We start from the raw sequence: 23,300 nt of genomic DNA on the forward strand, positions 1-23,300 counted from the left end.
TTCATCTCATGTGCTCTGCTTCTAATGTGTCTTTGCCACCTTCACAATCAGGTTGGGTCTGTGTCCCTCCATCTCGAAACTGGGTCTGTTTAATTGTGGTGAAGGGGTATCATGTGACTTCCAAGGCTTGGTCATGAACAGTAATACAGTCCACACACATTCTCCCGGGATCCTTGCTCTTGGAAGCCAACCGCCACATTGTGAGGGAACTCAAGCAGCTAACGTCTACGTGCAGAGACCACATACAGGTGTTCCAGTTGCCAGCCCAGTTGAAGTCTCAGCTGAAAGCCAGCATCTATCACCAGACATGGAGTCAATAAGCCTACAGATGGTTTTGGCCCCCAGCTGATACCATCCACCATCTTTAGGTCATTCCAAGTAAGGCACCAGACAGCAGAAACACTGTGTCCTTCCTAAATTCCTGGGAAAGAGAATCCACACACAAAAATAAAACAGTGATTGTTCCACGCCAAAAAGTTTGGGGTGGTTTATTCCTTTGCAATACTTGCTTTGCAATACTTGCTGCAAATGTGTTTATTCCTTTGCAATACTTGCTGCAAACGTGTTCCTTTTATTTATAATGCCCTTTTTCTGTTATACTCCTGAGCAATCTTCCTCTTCCCTCAAAGAACAATTATGCTACCTCCTCTATAAGTATCCTGTCCAGGAGCTTTGTATATACCCCTTTGCCCTGGTGCTTGCCATTTTCTGCTTACCTCCTGTCTTCCCTGCTACCCTGTGAGTTTCTTGAGCACCAAGGGTTTTTGTCTTGATGCCTTTGAGTAGAAGCAAAATCACAGAATAATTGGGGATTTTAGAGCCACACATAAATATTTTTTAATTCCAGCTGGGCTACTTTATTAGCTAAGTGGGAACATGACTTACTCTTTGGGTTAAATGTAATCACATATGTAAAATGGTGAAAATATCAATCATCATCAGAAAAAAAATTTATGTCTATTCTGAGCCAAGTGCTAAAAATGCTAAATAAATAACTGGTGTTATCATGATGATTTTAACATCCCCTAATTGAGTATGGTGTGATTCAAATTCATTTGATTATTCACCAATATTTTGTTAAGTACCTACTACCAAGAACTATTTATTTCATAGTTGATAGTCAATAAATATTTTTAAATATATATTTTAAAATAATGCAAATGGCAATGCATTTGGATTCTATGAGCCTTGTTACCAAGAATAATTTTTCTCAGAACTCAAAAAGTAAACTTGAATATAAAAGAGCTAGTTTTTGATCTTGATGTCATATCTCAAAATCAAATCAAGGCTGATACATTTTGAACTTTGGGCTTTGTGGTCTATATTAGTTTTCTCTTGCTGCCATTACAAATGACCCAAAACTAAGTGGCTTAAACAATATAAACTTATTATCTTCCAATTCTAGAGGTGAAAAGTCTGACATGGACTTTTCTGACATGGGTTTTACTGGGCTACTATGAAGTTGTCAGCAGGTCATGTTCCTTTCTGGAATCCCTAAGAGAGAATTCATTTCCTTGTTTTTTCCAGCATCTAGAGGCCACTGTGTCCCTGGGCCTATGCACCCCTTCTTCCATTTTCCAAGACAACAATAGCAGGTCAAATTTTGGAAGTATGGTCATTTTGATAATATTAATTCTGCCTATCCAAGAGCAAGGTAGATCTCTCCATGTTCTAAGGTCTTCTTTGATTTCCTTCTTTAGGGTTCTGTAATTTTATTATATAAATCTTTCACCTTTTTTGTTTATAGCAGCACAATTCACAATAGCTAAACTGTGGAATCAACCTAGATGCCTTTCAATACATGAACGGATTAAAAAAATGTGGCATATATAAACAACGGAATATTACTCAGCAATAAGAGAATAAAATCATGGCATTTTCAGGCAAATGGATGGAGTTAGAGAAGAGAATGCTAAGTGAAGTTAGCCAATCCCAGAAAACCAAATGCTGAATGTTTTCTTTGATATAAGGAGGCTGATTTATAGTGTGATAGGGAGCAGCAGAATAGACGAACTCTAGATAGGGCAGGGGGGTGGGAGGGGAAGGGAGGAGTATGGGATTATTAATGATGGTGGAATGTGATCATCATTATTATCCAAAGTACAGGTATGAAGACACGAATTGGTGTGGATATACACTGTGTATACAATCAGAGATATGAAAAACTGCACTCTATATGTGTAACAAGAAATGTAATGCATTCCACTGTCAAAAGAAAGAAGAAAAGAAAAGAAAGATTCTGATCTTGGCTGATCAGATCTTTGAAGATTTATACTGAGCATCACCATCCTAAACTCTTGCTTGTCTGGGGCAATATCTGGATGCCAAACTGTGTGTTCCAATATTATACCATGTAACTCTCTTTTCTAAACAAAAAGGTGGTACAGCAAAGTGGTTAAGTTCTTAGATTCTGTATTCAGCCTGTCTGGGTTAAACTTCTGATTTTACCTAACAAATTTAAGGTTTGTAACCTTAGATGAGCTGCTTGTCTTCTTTGTGCCTCAGTTTATACATCTATAAAACGAGGATGATAATAATAGTACCCACCTTATGGAGGAGGATTAAATGAGATGAGTTAATATTTGTAAAGCTTTTAGAATAATCTCTGTCACTTAGCAAGATCAATGTTAAGTGCTAGCTATTTATCATTCTTCTGAGAATCCCTAGACCTCCTTCAAGTGGATTTAAAACCCCAAATGATTATAGTAGCACAATTCACAATAGCTAGTCTCTAGGATTTTCTCCAGACTCTTTATCTGCTAAACTCAGAGGAGACACCCTAACTCTGGTTCCAGGTAACCATAATACTCACTGGTCTACAGCCACTCTGCGCAGTCAAAACAACACTGGCATTAGGAGGAAGGCCAGGGAGAGGATGTACTTGACTGAAAGCATTTGGTCCCCTGGCCTGTGATACTCCATTGTCTGTTGCTAACATTTTTGTTTAGCCATCAAAGAAATTTAAAGATATGCTCTGTAGCGTAAATACATTGAGTTTCAGAATCATGCTGAATACAACAGAGGAGGACGCAATGCTGAGGAACTTTAAATCCACATCACTACATGACCACACTCCTCTTTTTTTCCCCCCAGACAGCAGAATTTCCCTTCTGGTAATCTCTTTAACCCTAAAGTCTTTATCCTGATCCAGAAGTTTTAAACTAAAAAAAAATGTATTTTTAAAAGCCATATATTGAAGTTACAAACTGTGACCTGGTCTTGGTGGAGGAAATAGTCATTTTCTTACTGAATGAGTATTTGTGGATGGTATAATATGGTCTCTCAGGCTTTCTATTCTAGCTAGCAATGGAATCTCAAAGTTTCTGAAAGTGCATTTATTCATTGCACCATTGGATACTTGACTCACTTCTTAACATCTCTACCAATTTAAAAATATGCTAAATTTCTACAACTGTGGGAAAATGAAAGAAGGACATGGAATATTTAATTAAAAGTCCAAACTTGTTTAAGATTTTAAAATTTAAAGTATAAGGGATGTTATGAAATAGGGGACGGCATAAATTAGTACTAAAATGTAAACGACCCAATAATGAAAATTTTATTGTTCTACAATAAGTCAACCATACAGGACATATCACTAACGTTGTAAGAATTAACAGTAGAGCCAAGTAGCAGGCACATGTAGAAAAAGATTTCTAATGATCCCTTGATTTGAAATGTACTCCTTCTATTGTGATTCTCTTTGGTTGGACATCACTTCAGTAACTCAGAAATGAAAGCATTCGTAATGTTTCATTTAATTAGGAGGGGCATTATTATATAAACTTCCAATCTGAGTTAGTGGAGTAAGAATTACAGAGCTGTGTGGTAAAAAGAGACTGTGTAAGTTATCACTGTTCTTGTCATGGTTTGGATGTGAGGTGCTCTGAAAATAAAACTCATGTTGGACAATGCTGGAATGTTCAGAAGTGAAACAATTTGATGGAGAGAGCTGTAACCTAATCAGTGGATCAATCCACTGATGTATTAATAATTGAAATGAATTATCAGGTGGTAACCATAGGCAAGTGGGGTGTGGCTGGAGGAAGGAGGTCACAGGGGCATTCCCTTGGGTTTTATATTATGTCCCTGATGCCTTGCTCTCTCTGCTTCCTGGCTGCCGTAAGCTGAGCAGCTTTCCTCTCTCATGCTCTTCTGATATGCTGTTCCACCTCAGCTGAAGACCAGAGCAATGGAGTCAGCCAACCATAGACTGAACTTCTGAAACTGTGAGCCCGAAATGAATTTTTCTCCTGTAAGTTGTTCTTATCAGATAAATGAGGCACAGCAATAGAAACTTGACTAACATAATTCCATTGAGAAACTGAAGTGCTAGAGAGACAAGGTAGCCCCAGGGTCTAAGGCAATTTCTGAAGTATAACATTAGAAATGACGGGAAGCTCCAGATCAGTACCTGTGTGTCCTAGGGAAGCTTAGACTGGGTCCTTCAGCAACTAGGCCTAGTACTTGTCAATTAGCAGCATACTAATTGATCCGTAGGTGGCAATCAGTAGACACACATTTCATGACAGCAGAAAAATCGTAGTTTGCTTTGAATTTTATTTCTTCAAAGTCACCATTCTGGACTTAGGAGAGATTTGGCACTAGGGGCAAATGTTATACTAAATGGCTGCCTTATTAATCTTTATGGATCACTATATGTGATATATTAACTTGCCAACTTTCCTCTTTTCCCTTAGGAGTTTCAAGGCAAAGGTGGCAATATATTAGTTATATAGAAACAAATAAAATGTCCAGAGCACAAGTTCTACTATCACACTAATAAGATTTAAATCTTGGCTCTACCACTATCTGCATGACCTTATCTAAGTTATGTAATGTATCCTTGCCCATTTTCTCAACTGTAAAATTGAGATGATTATAGTATTACCACATGGGGTTATTATAAAGATTAGGAAAATACACCGAGAGTGAAAATAAGCCCTGATAGCAGCAATAATGATAATAATAATAATATCAACACAATATTTCTAACATACTATATACCACAGACCACACTATTGCTACAAAATGACTACCAATTCCTTCTGAGTGATTGCTACTTTCATCATCATATCCAATTCCATTCTTGGTTTCTTGTCTCCAGAACAAAAATTGAGATGCCTAATTGCTGAACTACCATTGCTTCTTGATGACATTCATTCCAAAACAAGTCTCTCTTTCCCTGTTCATATCCTATCATCACTCAGCATATGTCCAAATCTTATAAAAGCCCCTCCCAACTCACTCACATAGAAGCATCCCCAGGTGCATTTTCCTTCTTACCATAGCAAACTAATTAAACTTTATATGAGTTCAGGTATTCTCTCCGTGGTATTTGAATGATGAACTACCACAACACTGAGCACATGTTATAACATACTATATGCACAAGAAATGCTAGCTATCATCAGTAGTAGGGAAGTCTTTTATTTTCAGCTTCTTAATGTAACTCAGTTCAAGACTTGTTTGTTGAATGAAGGACCTTTCTTAAGTAACTGAAAAGACAGCTTGAGTAGGGTGAAGAGATATACACTCTTTTTCCTCCAAGGTCTAAAGCATTATTGAGAAATGTCCAAGGTAACTGCAACAGCAATGGATGGAATGAAAGGACAAGCAAAGTAAAGGTTTTGAGACTTACTGACTGAAGTTCAAGTACTAGCTACAAATTGATCCTTGCCTGAACCTTGCAAGACAGGCTATCCTCAAATGAAGGATATGATATTCAGATCTCAAATGAAGAGCGGAAGCTTAAAAAGCTAAACTTTTAAGATATTTTTTAATTTCTACAAATACTCATCTGACAAATAAGGAAATTGACTTGGTTATAGTAGAATGAATGTCCAAAGGACATACATACTGGTTAGGCTGGATGTGGAACACAGGGGTTGGTTTGTGCTACATTAGCTACCTCTTTTTGCATTACTAATCACCCTAAAGTTTAGTAACAAACAGCATTAAGCATTTTTTTTCTCTAGCAATTGTGCCTGATCAGGAACTCAGGAGCTTCTTGGCTAATGGTTCAGGCTGAAGGACATTCATGAGTTGCAGTCACCTGAACTCCCCAGGTTGTCTGGGGCTGGTGGATCCACTCATACATGGCTCATACATGGCTCACTCATGATTCACACACAGGTTGAAAGGCCTCTCTACAGAGTTGTATGAGGGTCTGCAGAACATGAACACTGACTTTTCCTAGGGAAGCAGTCCAAAAGACTTAAGACAAAAGTGGCAATAGGTTTTATGATCCAGCCTTGGATGTCACACAACTTCACTTTGGTCATATTCTATTGTTAATACAAGCCAGTTCCATTTCCGTGTCAACTCTGCCCATCTGCCAGATGTGTTGTTTTGGACCCACACCTAAATTCTAATATATAAATATATATCTATAAAATAAAAACAACAACTTCCTTTCAGAAATGTCTTGAGGATTAACCAATACAAGATTATCAAAGCACTGCTTAGCACAGTGAGTTGTCCTACAGTGAGCACTATTCGAAGGGATTTCTCTTTCATTAGCTTTCTCAGAAAGCCTGTCCTTTGTTCTTCTCATTCTTCTAAAAGTTAAACTCTGAACATCCTTTTCCCCGCACCCCTGAAGACGTTTGCACCCTTCCACCCCTGCACACGTGAGCATCCCTTCCACGCAGCACCCTCTTCAGACCCAAAATAGGACTATTGTGGAAGAGGAACTCTAGTTCTGGGGCTTGACCTTCGTGCACGGAATTCATTGGGAAACGGACCGGAAGTTGCTCCGGGCCGGAAATTGCTCCTGTTCCTCTCCTTCTGTCGCGGAGGACGTTAGCAGACCGGCGGTATAAGTGCTGCCCCAGGGCAGCTAGGAACGCGTGGTGCCTGAGTGTGGACGCTTTTAAAGTACAGAGGCGGAGCACCCGGAGGTGTCGGGAACCGAGTCCTCCTCGGCCGCTTCATGCCAGGTTGGAGGCTGCTGGCTCAGGCCGGCGCCCAGGTGCTGGGCTGCGCCAGCGGCGGCGGCCTGGGTGCTAACCTGAGCATGGGGTGTAGGTAGGTACGAACAAGAGAAGGGGTGTAGGGGTCGTGCAGCTGCACAGCGGCGTCCTTGAGCAGTGTCATAGCCTGGCGCGGAGGGGCCTGCCCTGGCTAGAGGAGGAAGGGGCTCTGTCCAGAAGTGAGGCACAGAATAATAAAGAGCGTTTACTTAAAAAAGCATCTCCTAAGGGATTGAAGGTGTGATGTATTTTAAAATGCTTATAAACAGGCGATTAGCTGCGAATATTATCAGTGGCAATAATATCCCCCAGCTAATGAGCATGTAATATATGTCAGACGCTCTGTTAAGTGTAGTGCACGTTTGCACTTCTGTGAGCAAACTATCGTCGGTTTACAGGTAAAACTGAAACTTAGGGAAAGCAACTTGCCCACAGTCATTTAACACATATTGTTAAATCGCAATTCTAGCCTAGCTCTACCTAACTACAAAAGGGAATGGACCGCCAAAAGCTTTCTTTTCTGACCCCCCTCCATGTAAAAATAACACACCTCCTTTCTGACCGTCACCCACTAAGGTTTCTCTTGATATATTCACCTGGTCATGTCTTTTGGGGTCTTCTAACTTTGTGACGCCAACCAATTTCTTCATGTCTGTGTGCCTAGGTCGTGTCATTGCAGGGAGGAGATGAACTTAGAGAAACATCAGTGCTGCATCCCGCCACCTCCACTGAATATAAAACTATTAAGATACACATTCAAAAATACACATGGGATAATGACTTCAAATGGGATAGTGTCTAGGTAGAACTACTTTATCAGGAATTGGTTTATCCCAGAGGAGATTAAGAACTTTTCTTCCAGGGTAACCATTCATGGTAAAATGTGAGCTCCATTGTGATCATAAAGAATATTAGGGGGTGGGAGGGATTCACAATTCAAACCCTTTCCTCAGGCTGCGACTACATTTTCTAACATGTGGCCTCCCTTTCTTACATTAAATGGAAGAATTGTGATTTACATTAATTTTCATTTTTACAGAACAAACATCTGGCTTTTTGTTAGAGGTCTCCATGGCAAGAGTAGTACTTGGTGGTATGAGCATCTTTCTGAGGAAAATGCCTCATTCGTTAAGCAGTTGGTCTCTGATGAAGATAAAGCCCAATTAGCAAGTAAAATGAGTCCTTTGAAAGATGAACCATGGCCTGTACATCCTTGGGAACCAGGTAATTCTTTTTTTGTTTGATGAGTTCTAATTTTTGTGTGGATGGACATATTTAAAATTATAGGGATTGCTGGATAAATTTTTCATCTCTTGAATTAAGGTTCATGTCTTCAGTTTGTGTGTTTCATTGTGATTTGGTTTGCAAGTTTATTTCTGGCTTCCTAATCTGTTAGTGAAACACCTCCTCAAGAAACTGTTTTGAGGTGAAAGGAGACTCATTCTGCATACATTCTCATTTTCTTCAGATAAACAGAACACAAAATAAATCAGCAAAGAAGGGGTAGAATATGATGTAAAAATTGAATGTGTCACAAAAAATGGTTTCAGTTGGGATGTTCCAACATTTTAGGTTTGCCAAGAATGACTCCAATATTAGCTCTTTGTATCTGCTGAGATATTAAACCCCTGTGTGGCCAGACCAAGAAAAAAAAGGCCTTTCCCATTGAGTCTGTAGTCTCTGGTTGGATATATTGTGACAGTTGATTGTATAGTGGCCAAAAGTTCTTAGTAGAGCATCTTTGCTGATTATGCAACTAATGTAAGTGTTATGATAGAAATTAGCATATTTAACACTATAACTGGTTGTAACATACCTTCTTAGAATTTAAGTGGAAGATTTTTTTTTTTTTAAGATAGAATTTTTTTTTTAAATTTATTTTTTCAGTTTTTGGTGGACACAACATCTTTATTTTATTTGTATGTGGTGCTGAGGATCGAACCCAGGGCCCCGCACATGCCAGGCGAGCGCGCTACCGCTTGAGCCACATCCCCAGCCCAGTAGATGTTTTTTGATTAATAAAGTTGGGCATGAATTGATACTACATAAGCACAATGATGGATTTATGTATCCTATGTATATGCTATTATTTAAAAACCAGAATGTGCCAGCTTACCTTATTTTCTTTATTTGGTACAGTTTTCTTTCATTTGTTCATTTTACAAACATTTATGAATATCAATATATTATGCCAGGCATAGTTAAAGACATGGCATCTGTTACATCTGTAAGGATCAATCTTGTTTTACTCTGTGACCACACTAGCATATTTTTTTATATGCCCGCTCCTTGTATTAAAACCAGATTTTAGGAGAGACTATTAGATCTTATTGGCAAGTGTTCAGAAGCTTTTGTTTTAATTTCCAGGTTCTTCTAGAGTTGGCCTTATTGCTGTGAAACTGGGTATGATGCCTCTGTGGACTAAGGATGGTCAGAAACATGCAGTCACATTACTTCAGGTAAAAAAGAAACAAAACTGGAAAGTGATTTTAGTATGTCAAGATCTCTTTGTCTGGACTTTCATGATTATTTTTTTGTATCCTGAAACATGTAATAGTGTGGTGAAGAAAAGAGTATTGTCAGACATAGATAATATCAAAGAACTTTTCTTCTGATGATTTCAGGAATGTTTTGAATCTTGCCTGAGCAGTGACCTGATACTGGTATTGGGATAACTGCAGCTGTACATTGGGGTTAAGTGCAAACCTAGCTTCTCACAGACTTGCCAGTTTAATTCATTATTGGGAAAACATTTCGATCCCATCTTATTTCCACTTACAGAGTTCTTTCAGCTCCAAATTATAATTTTTATCTCTTTGCTAACAACAGAATGTAATATACTCTTCTCTGAAGAAGCCACATTTTGTTCACTGAGATGAGGTACACTTGAATGGTTAAGAAAGTGGGTCCTGGGACAGCATACCTCTGAGTTTAAATCCTGGTTCTGACATTCACTTTGTTCCTTGGAGCACCATACCTCATCTGTAAAAGATAAGTTCTATTCTGTGAAAGAAATAATTCTGACCTACCTCAGAAGGCTATTGAGAGGACTGCACAAGATAATAAATATCAGGCACTTGAAACAACATTAAATGTCTAGAAATTGAGCAACTGCTGTCTTCATTACTATAGAAAGAGCATTAGGAGAATATCACTGTCCCAATCACTTTGAACAACTCAGTTAAATCTTTGGGACCTAGTCTCAGACAAATAATTAGACAAGTGGTGATAATTAAGTACTCTTAAGTATTTAGAATGCTAATAAGACACAGATAGCCTACAAACCTTCATAAATTTTTATTGGTTCTGAATGATCAAGTACAGGACCATGGTTTTGACTCATTTGGGAAATTTGAAAGTTTTCAGGAATGGCAGGTAGGATTGTAGATTGATACAGCCATTTCAGAAAATAATTCAGTATTATGTAGTTAAGTTTAGATAGTTTAACAATTCCCTTCACAAGTGCTACTGGAAAATTTGAACAAGTGTGTGCCAAGATTTCTTTATAACAGTTTACAGCAGCATCACACTTCATACTCCAGAAATGGAAATATCCCAATGTCCATTAGCATTAGAATGGGTAAATAAATCATTTCATAGTCACAAAATGAAATGCTATGCAGCAATGAAAATGAACAGCGTAGAGTTACACACAACACAGAGAAACCTTACAAAACCATGTTGAGCAACAGAAGACATGAAAGAGTATATACAGTCTAAACCAGACAACACTAGATCCGTTATTAGGCAGTCCTCCCAAAGAGTAATCATAGAGAAAAGTGATTACCATAAATGTCAAGAGTTATTTCTAGAGCACTGCTTCTGAAATTGTAGTAAGCCTCGGAATCATCTGGAGGTCTTATATAGCAGTGATTCTGATTCAGTGGATCTGAATTAGAGTTGGAGAGTGCATTTTTAGAAGGTTCACAGATGTTGTGGATTGTCTGGGGCCCACACTTTTATTCCTGCTCTGGAATAAAAAGGCAGAGATATGATTGGGAGATACACAGAAGTTTTGGGGGTTCTACTTCTTGAATCTTTATAAGCATTCATTTCATTGTATATTTATATTTTATGTGCTTTTCTGTTTGTTGTATTTGACAGTTTTTTAAAGTTTTAGTTGTATATTTTAAGATTGTGATTGGCATTACAGGGATGATGAGTTAAATAACTTTGGAGAATTTCTAATTATCCTAGGTCCTCAATGTATTTTGACCCTTTTATTTTTTTTTTTTAGGTACAAGATTGCCATGTTCTAAAATATACTCCAAAGGAAAACCATAATGGAAAAACCGCGGCCCTGACTGTAGGAGGAAAAACTGTATCACATTTCCATGTAAGGATATATTTTCATTCCTATACTAGTACATTTTATTAATTTCAGATATTTATTCTTTCGTGTTTTGAGATCATTCTATAGCTACAAATTTCATTTATCCATGAGGAAACTTTTGTGTTTGGGGGGAGGCAGTCAAACAGGGCCATTTTGCTCAGAAGTCTGTGGGAATTTGAGTTTGTTCCAGTACCTCCCCCTTCATCTGGAACAAGTGATTTACCTCTCTAATGTTAGTGTTTGTATATCTGTAAAATGAAGATAAAAAAAATGCGAACTGATAATGTTTGTCACAAGGATTAAATGTTTTTCAAATTTGCATGAAATATAATAGACACTCAATAAATTTGGTTATTTCGTTGTTTTTATTCCATTATTCCCATGGAGATTGACTCAGCATTTGACACCAACAGAATGTAAGGATTCCTTTTTTTATCTCTTAGAAGGAGCTTTTGGGAGAAAGCTGTGTAGGAACCCTCATCAGATTTTTTTTTTTTTTTTTTTTAATAAAACATTTTTCTCTAAGTATACTACTAATAGAATGTTGACTGAAATTTAAATGGGGGGGGGGGGCTGCCCAATTAGTAGGGCAGTTTTTGTTGTGTAACTCTAAGCAAAAACTTTTTAGGTAAAGTGATGGTTTTCACTAACAAAACATCTTTAGATTTACTAGAACATATTGCTTACCCCTAAGCAAACACTTTTTCATTATAAGTCGTTTATGATTTGAACATGCACCCCATACTGTCCTTCTATCAAAACTAGCAAATGTTTATTGTTTGCCCATTATTTCTTTGTCATAGTTAACTTCGTTGAGTGTTTATTACATGCTAGTTACATAAGCATTAAGCCTTTTACATTTATTACCTTAAGTAACCTTTTAAGCCTCTTAAACTGAAGCAGTTAAATAATTCACTCAGGATAGCCTATTTTTAAGAGGAATAGTGACAGATTCCAGAATCCTATGTGCTTAACCATTTCTTGGTAAGAGAGATGAACAAATAAATTAGCCAGTCTAGTACAATATTATTAGAAATCCAAGCAGCACAGAAGTAGAGATAGCCAGTTCTTCCTTGGAAAATCCCAAGTGGTTTCAGACCAAGAAAGGAAAATAAATGTTGAAGGCATGCCAGTGGGAGTGGTTTCTCCAGAGACAGGTGGGATCACGTGTACATGGGAAGAGACGTATGATATGGCTGCATCTTAGTGTGTGGTTGCAGATGCAGGTGTGGACCAGTGAACAAGAATGGCAAAATAACTGTCTTTAAGATGGGTGTGAAAGAGTTTAGACTTCAAGGAAATTTCTTGAATTTTTTAACCAAGGAATAACTGGATCAAATTGTTATCTTGGTTAACTACAATTAGAAGAGTCTGGTTTCAGGGAGTACTTTTAGGAAGTTGTTTTAAGAAACTAGGAGATAGTTGATACCTTGAATAGACTTGTGAAAAACGGAGTGGGTATGGGGATGAGGGTAAAAGGACTCAGGCATAGAACTGTTTGTAAACAAGCATCTGAGTCAGTGCTGATGCCATAAATTGGGAAGGGACAATGAAAGGAAAGCTTTGGAGGAAAGATGTGTTTGAGGTGATTCCAAAAAATCCAGATGAAGTTGTCCTATTAATAGTGAAAAATATTCATTTGTCAATAGTGATTGAGTCGTCTTATAGAACTGGCCAGTTTCATAAGTGTTAGAGAAGTTAGCTAATTTTGAATATTACAGTAACATAGTCCTTTTTTTTTTTTCCTGGTAATATCCATTCTTAACAGTTAAGTACCTATCAAACTTAAATTTCAGTAATAACACAATGAGATATTTGTGGAAACTTTAAAAATATCAAATGTTTGAATTTTTTTAATTGTATAAATGTGTACCAGGCTTCATGTGACTAATTCTTTGGTTTGGCATAATACTACTGCTTTCTAATTGATTTTACTTTGTTTCTGTAATAACTAGTATAATTTTTTTTCATTATCAGTTTTGTAAATTCATAACTTTATGGCCTTGCTCTTTGTAAGTCAGACACTGGGTTGGGATAATTTATTCTGCTTCAACAGATCTGTGAACATTGCTTCTTCCAAAATAAGAGATAGTGGGAACCAGTGGATGTAGACTTGAATTCCAATCCTGTGTTCTGTCATTAGTTGTTTTTTTTTTTTTTTTTTTTTTGGTGTGTGTGTGTGTGTGTGTGTGTGTGTGTGTGTTGCTGGGATTGAACCCAGGGCCTTGTGCATGTGAGGTAGGCACTCTACCAACTGAGCTATATTCCCAGCCCCACTCATCTTTAGAACTTCCATCTTCTTTCCCATAAAACAAGGAATAGGACTTGATCTCTAAATCCTCTTCTAATTCTGGAAGTCTCACATTGGTTCTCTGAACATTTTAATTCTCAAGAAAAAAAAAACAAAAGTTCCAAAGCAAATGTGCTTGGGAGCTCAGTTTAATTTATTCTGTCTTACTTAGCTATGAAGATGTGTTATAGGTAAGATTTTATGAAATAATACTAGTAGTATTAGTATAAATAACATAGTATTAGTAATTTAAATACTATAGAAATTATATTATTGTAGTTTCATACTCAAGACTATGGTCCCCATATTTTTTCTCACGTTCTTATAGCTTTATCTTCTTCACAGTAAGGTGATTGGAATGTTGTATTCTTAAGTTGTGGATTTTGCCGCTCTCAACTTACATGAGCTTTCATGTAATTATTCCCTTCTTCAGCATAGGAAGCACTGCAAAGGACCTTTTTATGTGATTTCCTCAATATATAGGTTTTTTATTACAGTAGTAAAAAAAAAAAGCTTTGCCTATAAGTAACCTTTTTTTAGAATGAGATGTGAATATGAAGCTTCAGATTCTTTATAAATAAAGCAATTTTGTTTGAAAAGGAAAGAGATTTTGAAGTATATAACCATCCTCTTGCATATTTTATGCAAATAGATTCTATAAAGTAGAATAAAGCTACAAATTGATCATAGAGGGTTTCTTTTAAAGTAAGATCTAATAGAGCTAGAACTGTTTGAGGAATTTGTGCCCTCTAGGAATTAGACTTGTTTGATTTTTGCTATTTTTGTATCTTATAAATAAAAACTGATATAGTACATACTATTTTGAATAAGGAACTTACTGGTCCATTGGGAGCCTTCAGGTCCTTCTTTTTGATAAGAGGGAGTGTTAAGGAAGAGAAAATAGGAACTTAAGTGGTCTTACAGGTTCATCTTAAGAGCAGAGAAGCATTTCCATTGTTGTAAGGATAATTACAACGAACTTTGAAGAGGTGGGGGAAATGCATCCTCATCGATTGGATTATTCGAGTATGACAATGCTGCCAGTCTTTAAAATTGTCTTGAAATCATTTATTTGAACATTTTAAAAAGAAAAGATGGTTTCATCTTAACTTGATCATTTTTCTCATGACTGAGACCTAATTAGTTTTGTAATATTATGATTTTAACAGAAAAAATCTAAATATTCAATTTTATTAAAATTGAAAAATAATAATAAGTAGATGTTACTTAGTTCTTTTTAGGTTTTAAGTCAAGGAAAGAATTCTTCTCAGAAATTTCTTTGTATACTTCATTGTCTAAACTGTCAGTACGTGCTTGGATCTAAAGTTAGAAATGGAGATAATAAAACCATATAAGTAACTCACAGGCCAGCAGGCAGGCAAAGATACACAGAAGTAGATAAATAAGTGATTTGAACAGTAGTATATGCAGGTTCTAGGTTGGTGTAGACAGAGGAGCAATGGATTCTAGCAAGGCTGTTCACAGAGGATTTGGATGGGAAATATAACTGGAGCTGGAACAAGAAACATATGTAACACAGTTTTAATGATCTTCATTTGGAGGTGCTGGGTAGGAAGGAGATTATAAGTTAAGAGTGGCATAGACAGACACAGGTATGGATATACAGGACACTATGGTCCATTGGGGGCCTGCAGGTCCTTCTTTTTGATTAGAGGGAGAGTTGAGGAAGAGGAAACAGCAAGGAAATAGATATACTGGTGCTGGTTATATTTTGATGAAAGAGGCACTCTTTACATCAGAAAATATAAAATGATATTTTTTTTGGCAAGTCTTATAGCAATCTTATATCAAGAGTTTTAAGTTAATTAAGGGGAGGGTAGATACCTGGAACATTATTATAAGGAAACAAGATGTTCATAAAATTTTATTTTCAGAGATATTGATTGTAGTTATATTTATAATAGCAGGAAAAAAAGTAGGATTGAGGAGAAGAACAGACAATAAGAACTACCAGAAGCTGGGGATACAGTAGCAAGTAAAACAAGTCTCTGCCTTCAGGAAGCTTACATATTGTGGGATTGGGTAGCATTCTATAGAAGATAAAACAATATTTAAAGTTATTTTGAAGATTAAATATAATATTTAAAATCTTTGAAGATTAATAAATCAGCTGAGTGGGTGACAAGTGACAGAAGTGGTGCTGTTTTAGATAAGAGTAATTCAGAAAAGCTAAATTGGTATGTAGAGGAAGACCTAAGTAAATGTGGGAGCAAGTCACCCAAAATTCTGGCAGTAAAGCTCAGCAGGCAGGGGAAATAGTATACATAAAGAACTTGAAACTAGTGTTGGATATGATCTTAGATCAGTAAGGGAGTTCATTTCTTCTGAAGCAGGGTGAGCCAAGAGGAGAGTAGAAGATAAGATCATTGTGTAGAACCTTATAAACCAGGGACTTAGGACTTAATTCTGCATTGAGGTGGAAGACACAACAGAGATATGACATAGCTTAAGTTTTAAAATGATTATGGCAGCCTGCGAATTGAGAATGGACCAGGGAATCAGGAATAAGGAAACATGGACCAGGCAAAAGATTGTGGTATGGAGGGGAGGGGAGGTAGGAAATTTGGTGTGGGCTGAATTTTTAAATAGAACTTGTGTCATGTGAAAGAGAGGGGTGACCACAGAGTTTAACCCAAACAACCAAAGTTGGCATTTATTGAGATTTGGAAAACTAAGAGAAAGCAGTCTTGGGAGGAAGTTGAGTCAATTTTAGATGTTAAGTATGAATTGCTGTTTGATATTAGAGATAATGCAATTGGACTTGTAAATTATAGTTCAGAAAATAATTTGAAATTAAGTTAGAAATGTGAAGCCATTTACATATATGAGAACTAAGAGAGTAATGACTAGAAGCCAGGTGAAAGTCTTTCAAGGAAGGAGTAGTCACCTGTGTTGACTATCCCTGATCAACATTGACCATTGTATTTGAGTATTAACTAGTGCATTTGACTATGTAGAGATCATTGATTACCTTGCAAGCCTCTTTATATTGAATATTAGGAGCTGAGAGCACCTGATTAAAGTGGATTCAGAGAATAGGTAGAGAGAAAGTAGACTTAGCAATTCTTTTGAGGAGCATTTGAGGAGCATTGCTGTAAAAGGGAACAGAAAAACTAGCTGAAGAATATATGGTCAAGGAAAATTTTTTGTTTTAATATGTGGGTTATTATGACATGTTCATACACTAATAAGAAAGCGTTGGTTGGTGTGGACTCATGAGATACTTTAAAAAAAATACTGGTGCCTGGGCTCCACCATAGAGCAGTGAAGTTAGTCTCCCAGCAGAAGACTGGGACATTTTCTAAAAGCTCACCATATGCATTTCATGTGCAACCAGGAGTGGGTTGGGAGGATAGCAGTACAGGAGTGCTGGGACAGGTAGTTTGACTTATTTGGTGGTGGGAACATGAAGAAGTTCTCTTGATTCTTCAAGTTGAACAGCTCAGAGAGAGGGGAAGTAAGGAACAGTGCTGTAGATTTTAGAAGAGGATGTTAGTCAGCTTTTTCACTGCTGCAACCAAAAGACCTGACAAGAACAATTAGAGGAGGAAAAGTTTATTTAGGGGCTCACAGCTTCAGAGTTCTCAGTCCACATGTAGCTGACTCCATTGCTCTGGGCAAAAAGTATAGCAGAACATCATGGTGGAAGAATGTGGTAGAAGAAAGCATCTGGGAACATGGCACCAGGAAGCAGAGAGAGACCTCTCCTCACCACGACAAAATATAAACCCCAAAGGCACGCTCCCAGTGATCGCTCCTCCTCTGGCTACACTCTACCCACTTTTAGTCACCACTGAGTTAATCCCTATCAGGGGATTAATTCACCTCTTATAACCCAATAATTTTATCTATAAACTTTCTTGCATTGTCTCACACATGAGCTTTTGGGAGACAGCACATATCTAAACCATAACAGACTTAATTGCCTTGGAGTGTGTAAGAAAGATTTAACCAGAGAAATGTGGTTGTTGGTCAGACCACGTTTGGGATTTACTTTAAAGTGTGCCATGACATTTAAATGTGACCTATTGTGTTTTCTTCCAGTTGTTTCAGAATAGGTGCAGAGTAGACAAATAGTTGATTTCCTGGGTTGTGGTCCTTGATACAGTATCTAGTCAGAATTCTAATATGAGTAAAACAGGTTGTGGTGATGCACACCTGTATTTTCAGTTACTCAGGAGATTGAGGCTGGAGAATCACAAGTTCAAGGCCAGCCTGGGCAATTTAGCAAGATCTTATCCTAAAAGGATAAGGGCACAACTGTCTTTACTACAGAACAAAGATTTATTGTATACTATTTTTTGAAAAATTGTATAGATGGTTAGATCCTAAGCAATAAGATTATTTGTTCCTAGAATTACAATGGATCATAGATGTAAATCTCACCTTCCTTAAATGAAGGGAATAGGGTGCGCTTTGTTCAATAGGGAAATAGTGTGCTTTCATTTTTTTCTCACATGTTTGTAATGTGACTTGGATCTCTATATATTAATCTCTACTTTTCACATTTAATATATTACTAATGTGCACCACTTTTCCTCTAGAAACCTACATCTGTATTGAAATTTTACCGAGAACTTGGATTGCCACCAAAACAGAAAATTAAAATCTTTAATGTAACAGATAATGCTGTAATTAAACCAGGTAATCTGAGGTTGGGGAGAGGAGGGAGGTAAAAATACCCAATTATGTGACTTATTTAATGTCAGCTATTTCAATAAAGCTGAATCTAAAATACAAATCCCAAACACTTTATTTTTAAATATAAGATACCATCTGATATAATCACTAGGAACAAACAATTCCTTGTCTCTTATAAATGGAGAAAGCTGTAGGGGACTCTTTGTTTTCTGTGAGAGAGGGAGGAACACTTTTGTTTTTAATGTAGAGCTTCTTATTTGGAAAAGCCACTTTCAAATAAATACACTAACTTTTAAAATTCAAGGTTCATTGTTTGCAGGCTGGCATTCTGTTATGTGAAGAATAACTAGGCTCTCTTTAGTGAGAAAATGTAGCCTGAAACTGGAGAGTGACCTATAATATTAAGATTCTTATTTAAAATTTCCGTTTTACCTGATCCATGGAATGTCAGAAAGTAGAATTTGATATATGATTTTATCTGTCACAAATGCAGCTTTTTAATGTTTTTGAACTTAAAAGCCCCCCGATTTCTTGAATATGAATTCTAACAAGATTGTAGAAATTTTTAACTTTTATATCTTGAAGGCAAAAAGTAAATTGAATTATAGATAATTTGCTCTGAAATGGTTTTAAATAAATCTTTGGCATTAACTCATCTAATTTTCTTAAACCCTTTGTGCACATTTAGAGTAAGAATAAAAATTGAATCCACACCAACTTTTGCGATTGCTCTAACCATATGAAGTTATTGTTTTTATGGATCAAAAATGGTAAAATAGCAATTTAAGTCATTCAGCTTCATAGAAATGCACCCTATGTAATATTCTTGGAATCTCCCCAATTTTTCTTTTTTTAAATTAATATTTTTGATTGACAGATGATAACCATATTCATTTAATGGGGTATATTGTGATTTTGATATATGTAGGCAATGTGATTAAGTCCCTATTTTTTCTTAATTCAAGGTCTTTCTCTTGCCAGGTAAATCCAGGTTATGTCCTACCTTAAAGAAAACTACTGGGCTGGGGTTATAGCTCAATGGCAGAGTACCTTCTTAGCACGTGTGAGGCACTAGGTTCAATCCTTAGCACCACATAAAAAATTAAAAAATAAAATAAAGGCATACTGTCCATCTACAACAACAATAAAAAGTTTAAAACAAAAAGAAAACTACTCTCTGAAATCCCAGTGTACTTTACTACTATTATACAAACTAACTGAAATTAGTTTTTAGTAACATTGGTTCCTGGGTTCTTTGTTTGTTTGTTTTTATCTCTTTTTTGACTGTATCAATTTGATTCTTTACCAAGATGATAAATTTCTTAAGGTCAGGGGCCTTCTTTAATACTTTTGCATTTTTAGCTATATGTATTTGTAAATATTTTGTAAGTATTTGTTAATAATTGCCAAATTAAGTAGTTTTCATAAATGTTAATATCTAATATATATAAACAAAATACTGTGAAAGATTTCATCACAAAATTTTAATTTTTTTAATGACTTATTTCCCAAGGAAATTTAAAATTTACATATAATTAAGTGCATATAAATAGACATTTTGTAAATGTTTCTATATAGAGTTAGGAATACCTATAATGACAATTTTTGCTCTTGCAAATATTGGGGCACATATTGAAACAATGACCAGTACATCAAAATTCTAATACATATGGGCTTTTTAGGGCTATCGTGACCATACCATGATCATTACCTAGCATATGAGGGGCCTGGGTTCAGGTAATTAAAGTTTCTATTTTTCTCCAATGGGTGATAAAAGACTTGCTCAAGCCCCAACATGTTTTTAGTTCTTTTCTTATTTTTTTAATGTAATATAGATAATATATCCTAGTTCATTTTACTTATTTACCAAAACAACTAGGAATTTTCAGATTGTGAGTTCATCAGCAATCATGGTGTCACTCATTTTGACCAGCTCCACTTTGGCCTCTGGCTGGTGGCTCCCTTCAGCACCGTGTCCCTCATGCTAGGCCACCATGTTCTTTAGCCAACTAAAAGACATGTTTGTTGAATAGTGTCATTGTTTGGGTATTTCTAATGTTTATATTTGCAGAAGAGACATTTCTGTTTTTTATGAAATTTAATAGCTAAGAGGCTTCCTGGTTCTAGTGTTTGTTTTAAAAAGTTGTTTCTGTGTTAATACATTTCATGTTGATTTTTTGTTTTCTTTTCACAAAGGCACTCCTCTTTATGCTGCTCACTTTCGTCCAGGACAGTATGTGGATGTCACAGCCAAAACGTAGGTCCTCATAGCCGTCTCTTTTCCTTTCTTTGTTCCTCATTGTTATATATAAGTGATATTTTTTTGAAAGCAAAACTTCTTAAATGTTTTAACAAGAGTCTAAGTTGGTAGAAATCAACTAACAAATGTTAACTTTGAGTCATATGTAGACTGGACATGGTATTTTTGTTACTGTAGCTTTTTCATATCTTACCATTCTTGCCAAATAGCTTAGTGCTGGCTAGATGATCTCCAGGAAACATCTGGATCTTTTCAAAAATTTTAAAACTTCAAAAGTTGGTTAGTGTTTCTGGATTTAATTGCAGCTGAGTGCCAAAATAAACCCCTGTTTAAAAAAAAAAAAATTGGTTAATGTTACTTCACCATGGGAGGAAACAATCAAGCTCTTATATAGGTTTCTATAGAAATTATTCTGTATAAGTTGTTGGAATTCAAATGACAAGAGTAAATAAACTCCAGGTATCAGCTGTTATCCATTCCTCTTATTCTCTCATATAGATCATAATTTCATTTCTGTGCATAATTTTTCACCTTTTTGTTATGACATCTGTAAGAATATTCTGACTAGAAACCCTTGAAAGAACCAGGTGTCCACATGTGATCAGGAATTGTCTTGTGATCTCAGTGGCTGAATAGAGTTTGTTGTTGTTGTTATGTCTTGTTTTGGATTTTCTTTTTTGTTGTTGTTTTATTTTTGTGGTGCTGGGGTTCAACAAAGCGGCTTTTCTCCACAAAGAGTCAGATATAGCCTTCATTTCCACACCATCATCACCTATTTCAAATATGGGCCATTGCCAAAGCTACTAGATACCTTTATCTCTGTTCAACTATTTAGAAGTGAAGCAGGATAAATTGGTAGGGTAAGTTCTCTTTTTAGGGGGAGATATGAACCTGATGCTTTTCTTTTCTTTTTTTTTTTTTTGCTTCCTAATTGTCATGGACTTGTCCCAAGAAATCACATGTTTCTTGGGAACTTTGTTTTGCTTTCCTTTTCAAGAACTTGAAATGTTGACGCTTTGATTTGGTTAGTTGAGGTATGTGTTGTAAATCAGATTATTTTATTTTTTAATTAATTTATTTATTTATATTTTACGGTAGTGGGATTGAACATAGTGGTGCTGTACCACTTAAATACATCTCCAACCCTTATTTTTTTGAGACAGGCTCTCCTTAAGTTGCCAAGAAGGCTGGCCTCCAAGTTATCCTCCTCCTATCTCAGCCTCCTGAGTCACTTGAATTATAGGCATGTGCCACCACACCTGGTTAGAGTATTTTACCTTTTTTTGGGAGGGGGGGGTACTGAGGATTGAACTCAGGAATACTAATCCACTAAGCCATAATCCAGCCCCTTTTATTTTGATTCAGAATTTTGCTAAATTACTAGACTAGCATTGAAATTATAATCCTCTTGCCTTGGTCTCCCCAGTTACTAGGATTACAGACAAGTGCTACTATGCCTGGCGTAGATTATTTTACTTTTTTAATTCAGAATTATTGTATAAAATACATCATAGTAATTCTGTTACTGTATACATAGTTCATGTTGTGTTAATTTCATTATATGTTTTACAGGATATATGGGATATTCTAAAAAGCCATGCAAAGTTAGGGGCTTTTGTTAGCAGTTGTCTTGTGGCCAGGTTTGTGGATTTGCTTGGATAAGAGCCTAACTTTACAAATACCTATGTTCAGTAAAAGATTTTACTTCATATGTTGCTATTGAGTTACTTTGGTTTCTTTTTAAAAGTTATTTTTAAAACTTTAGCCCTTTTGTGAGTATAAAGTGAAAGGGAAATTTCTTTTGTATTCCTAGAAAATAAGAGTATATAAAGTTGTGTGCCCATCTCAAGACTAAATAGCTGCTAAGAGCTAAGAGAATAGCCCAAGGATTTAAATAGAGAAAATCAACTCTGGAGAAAGGAGGACCCTCTACACCCATATGAGAATATCTTCACTATTGCTTGGGCTGCAGTACAGTATTTTGTTTAATTTTGACTGTGTAACAGTGTGTTGGGAGAGTTACCCCACACAGGCTTACATTGTATTCTAGTGTGCATACCTTCATGTTGAATTTCCTGAGGTCAGATTGAATTGGATTTTTTGCTAAATGTTTCCAGTGACTATAGCTTTTATAGCTGATATGTTGCTATATCTGTAAGGTGCTTTTAAATACTTGTAAACTTGTAGGATTCCTTGTTCTGTCTTATGTGGTGCTTGATTTGAATTCCTCTGAATGTGCCATTGGCTCCTTAGCTGCACACAGTCCTAGTTACTGTTGCCTCTTTGCCACTCACTTCCCTAGACTGTAGTGTTTGTACATATGCCCACATGCTTTTATGTGCATTTGCATGCTTTTCTTCTTTTTTAACTCTTATGTCCTTCTCCTGATGCTTCTCATTTGTGGGCAGTTCCCCTTGCTTGGAGTTTAAATTCTTGGCAGCCAATATAGTGTTCTTTTCCCTGTTAACTTCAGTAAGTTCTGTGTCTTCTCAGTTCCTTACTACTATTTAGTGCCAGATTCATTTAGGGCCAGAGGTTTTCTACCCCATCTTCCATTTTCAGCCTTGGTTTTAAAATTTTGAGACATCTAAGCTTCATCTTACTTGCACTTGTAACAAGATTATTAATCTTGTTACTAACAAGTGCAAGTACGTACGCTAGAGTTAAAAATTTTGCAGTGTTGTGGTTGGTGAGGGGAGATGAGGGGAAGTGGACTTACAGGCTGAAGCAGTAGTGGCTTTTTCACTTGAGTGGGCTTCAGAATCTCCTGAAGGGTTTGTT

At 36.4% G+C, this 23,300-nt stretch overlaps 1 protein-coding gene across 1 annotated transcript in view; it reads left to right on the forward strand.

The window, feature by feature from the left end:
- The first annotated feature begins 6,755 nt into the window (after window positions 1-6,755).
- Window positions 6,756-23,300, forward strand: part of Mrpl3 (mitochondrial ribosomal protein L3) — a 43,734-nt gene continuing 27,189 nt past the window's right edge. The window contains exons 1-6 of the mRNA XM_027933974.3: window positions 6,756-7,029; window positions 8,014-8,198; window positions 9,342-9,433; window positions 11,212-11,310; window positions 18,163-18,262; window positions 20,456-20,516. Coding sequence (XP_027789775.1) covers window positions 6,935-7,029; window positions 8,014-8,198; window positions 9,342-9,433; window positions 11,212-11,310; window positions 18,163-18,262; window positions 20,456-20,516 — 632 coding nt within the window. The 5' untranslated portion in view covers window positions 6,756-6,934. The remainder of the gene's footprint in view (window positions 7,030-8,013; window positions 8,199-9,341; window positions 9,434-11,211; window positions 11,311-18,162; window positions 18,263-20,455; window positions 20,517-23,300) is intronic.

Source organism: Marmota flaviventris, chromosome 8 (genome assembly GCF_047511675.1).
Source record: "Marmota flaviventris isolate mMarFla1 chromosome 8, mMarFla1.hap1, whole genome shotgun sequence".
NCBI classification, from domain to species: Eukaryota; Metazoa; Chordata; class Mammalia; order Rodentia; family Sciuridae; genus Marmota; species Marmota flaviventris.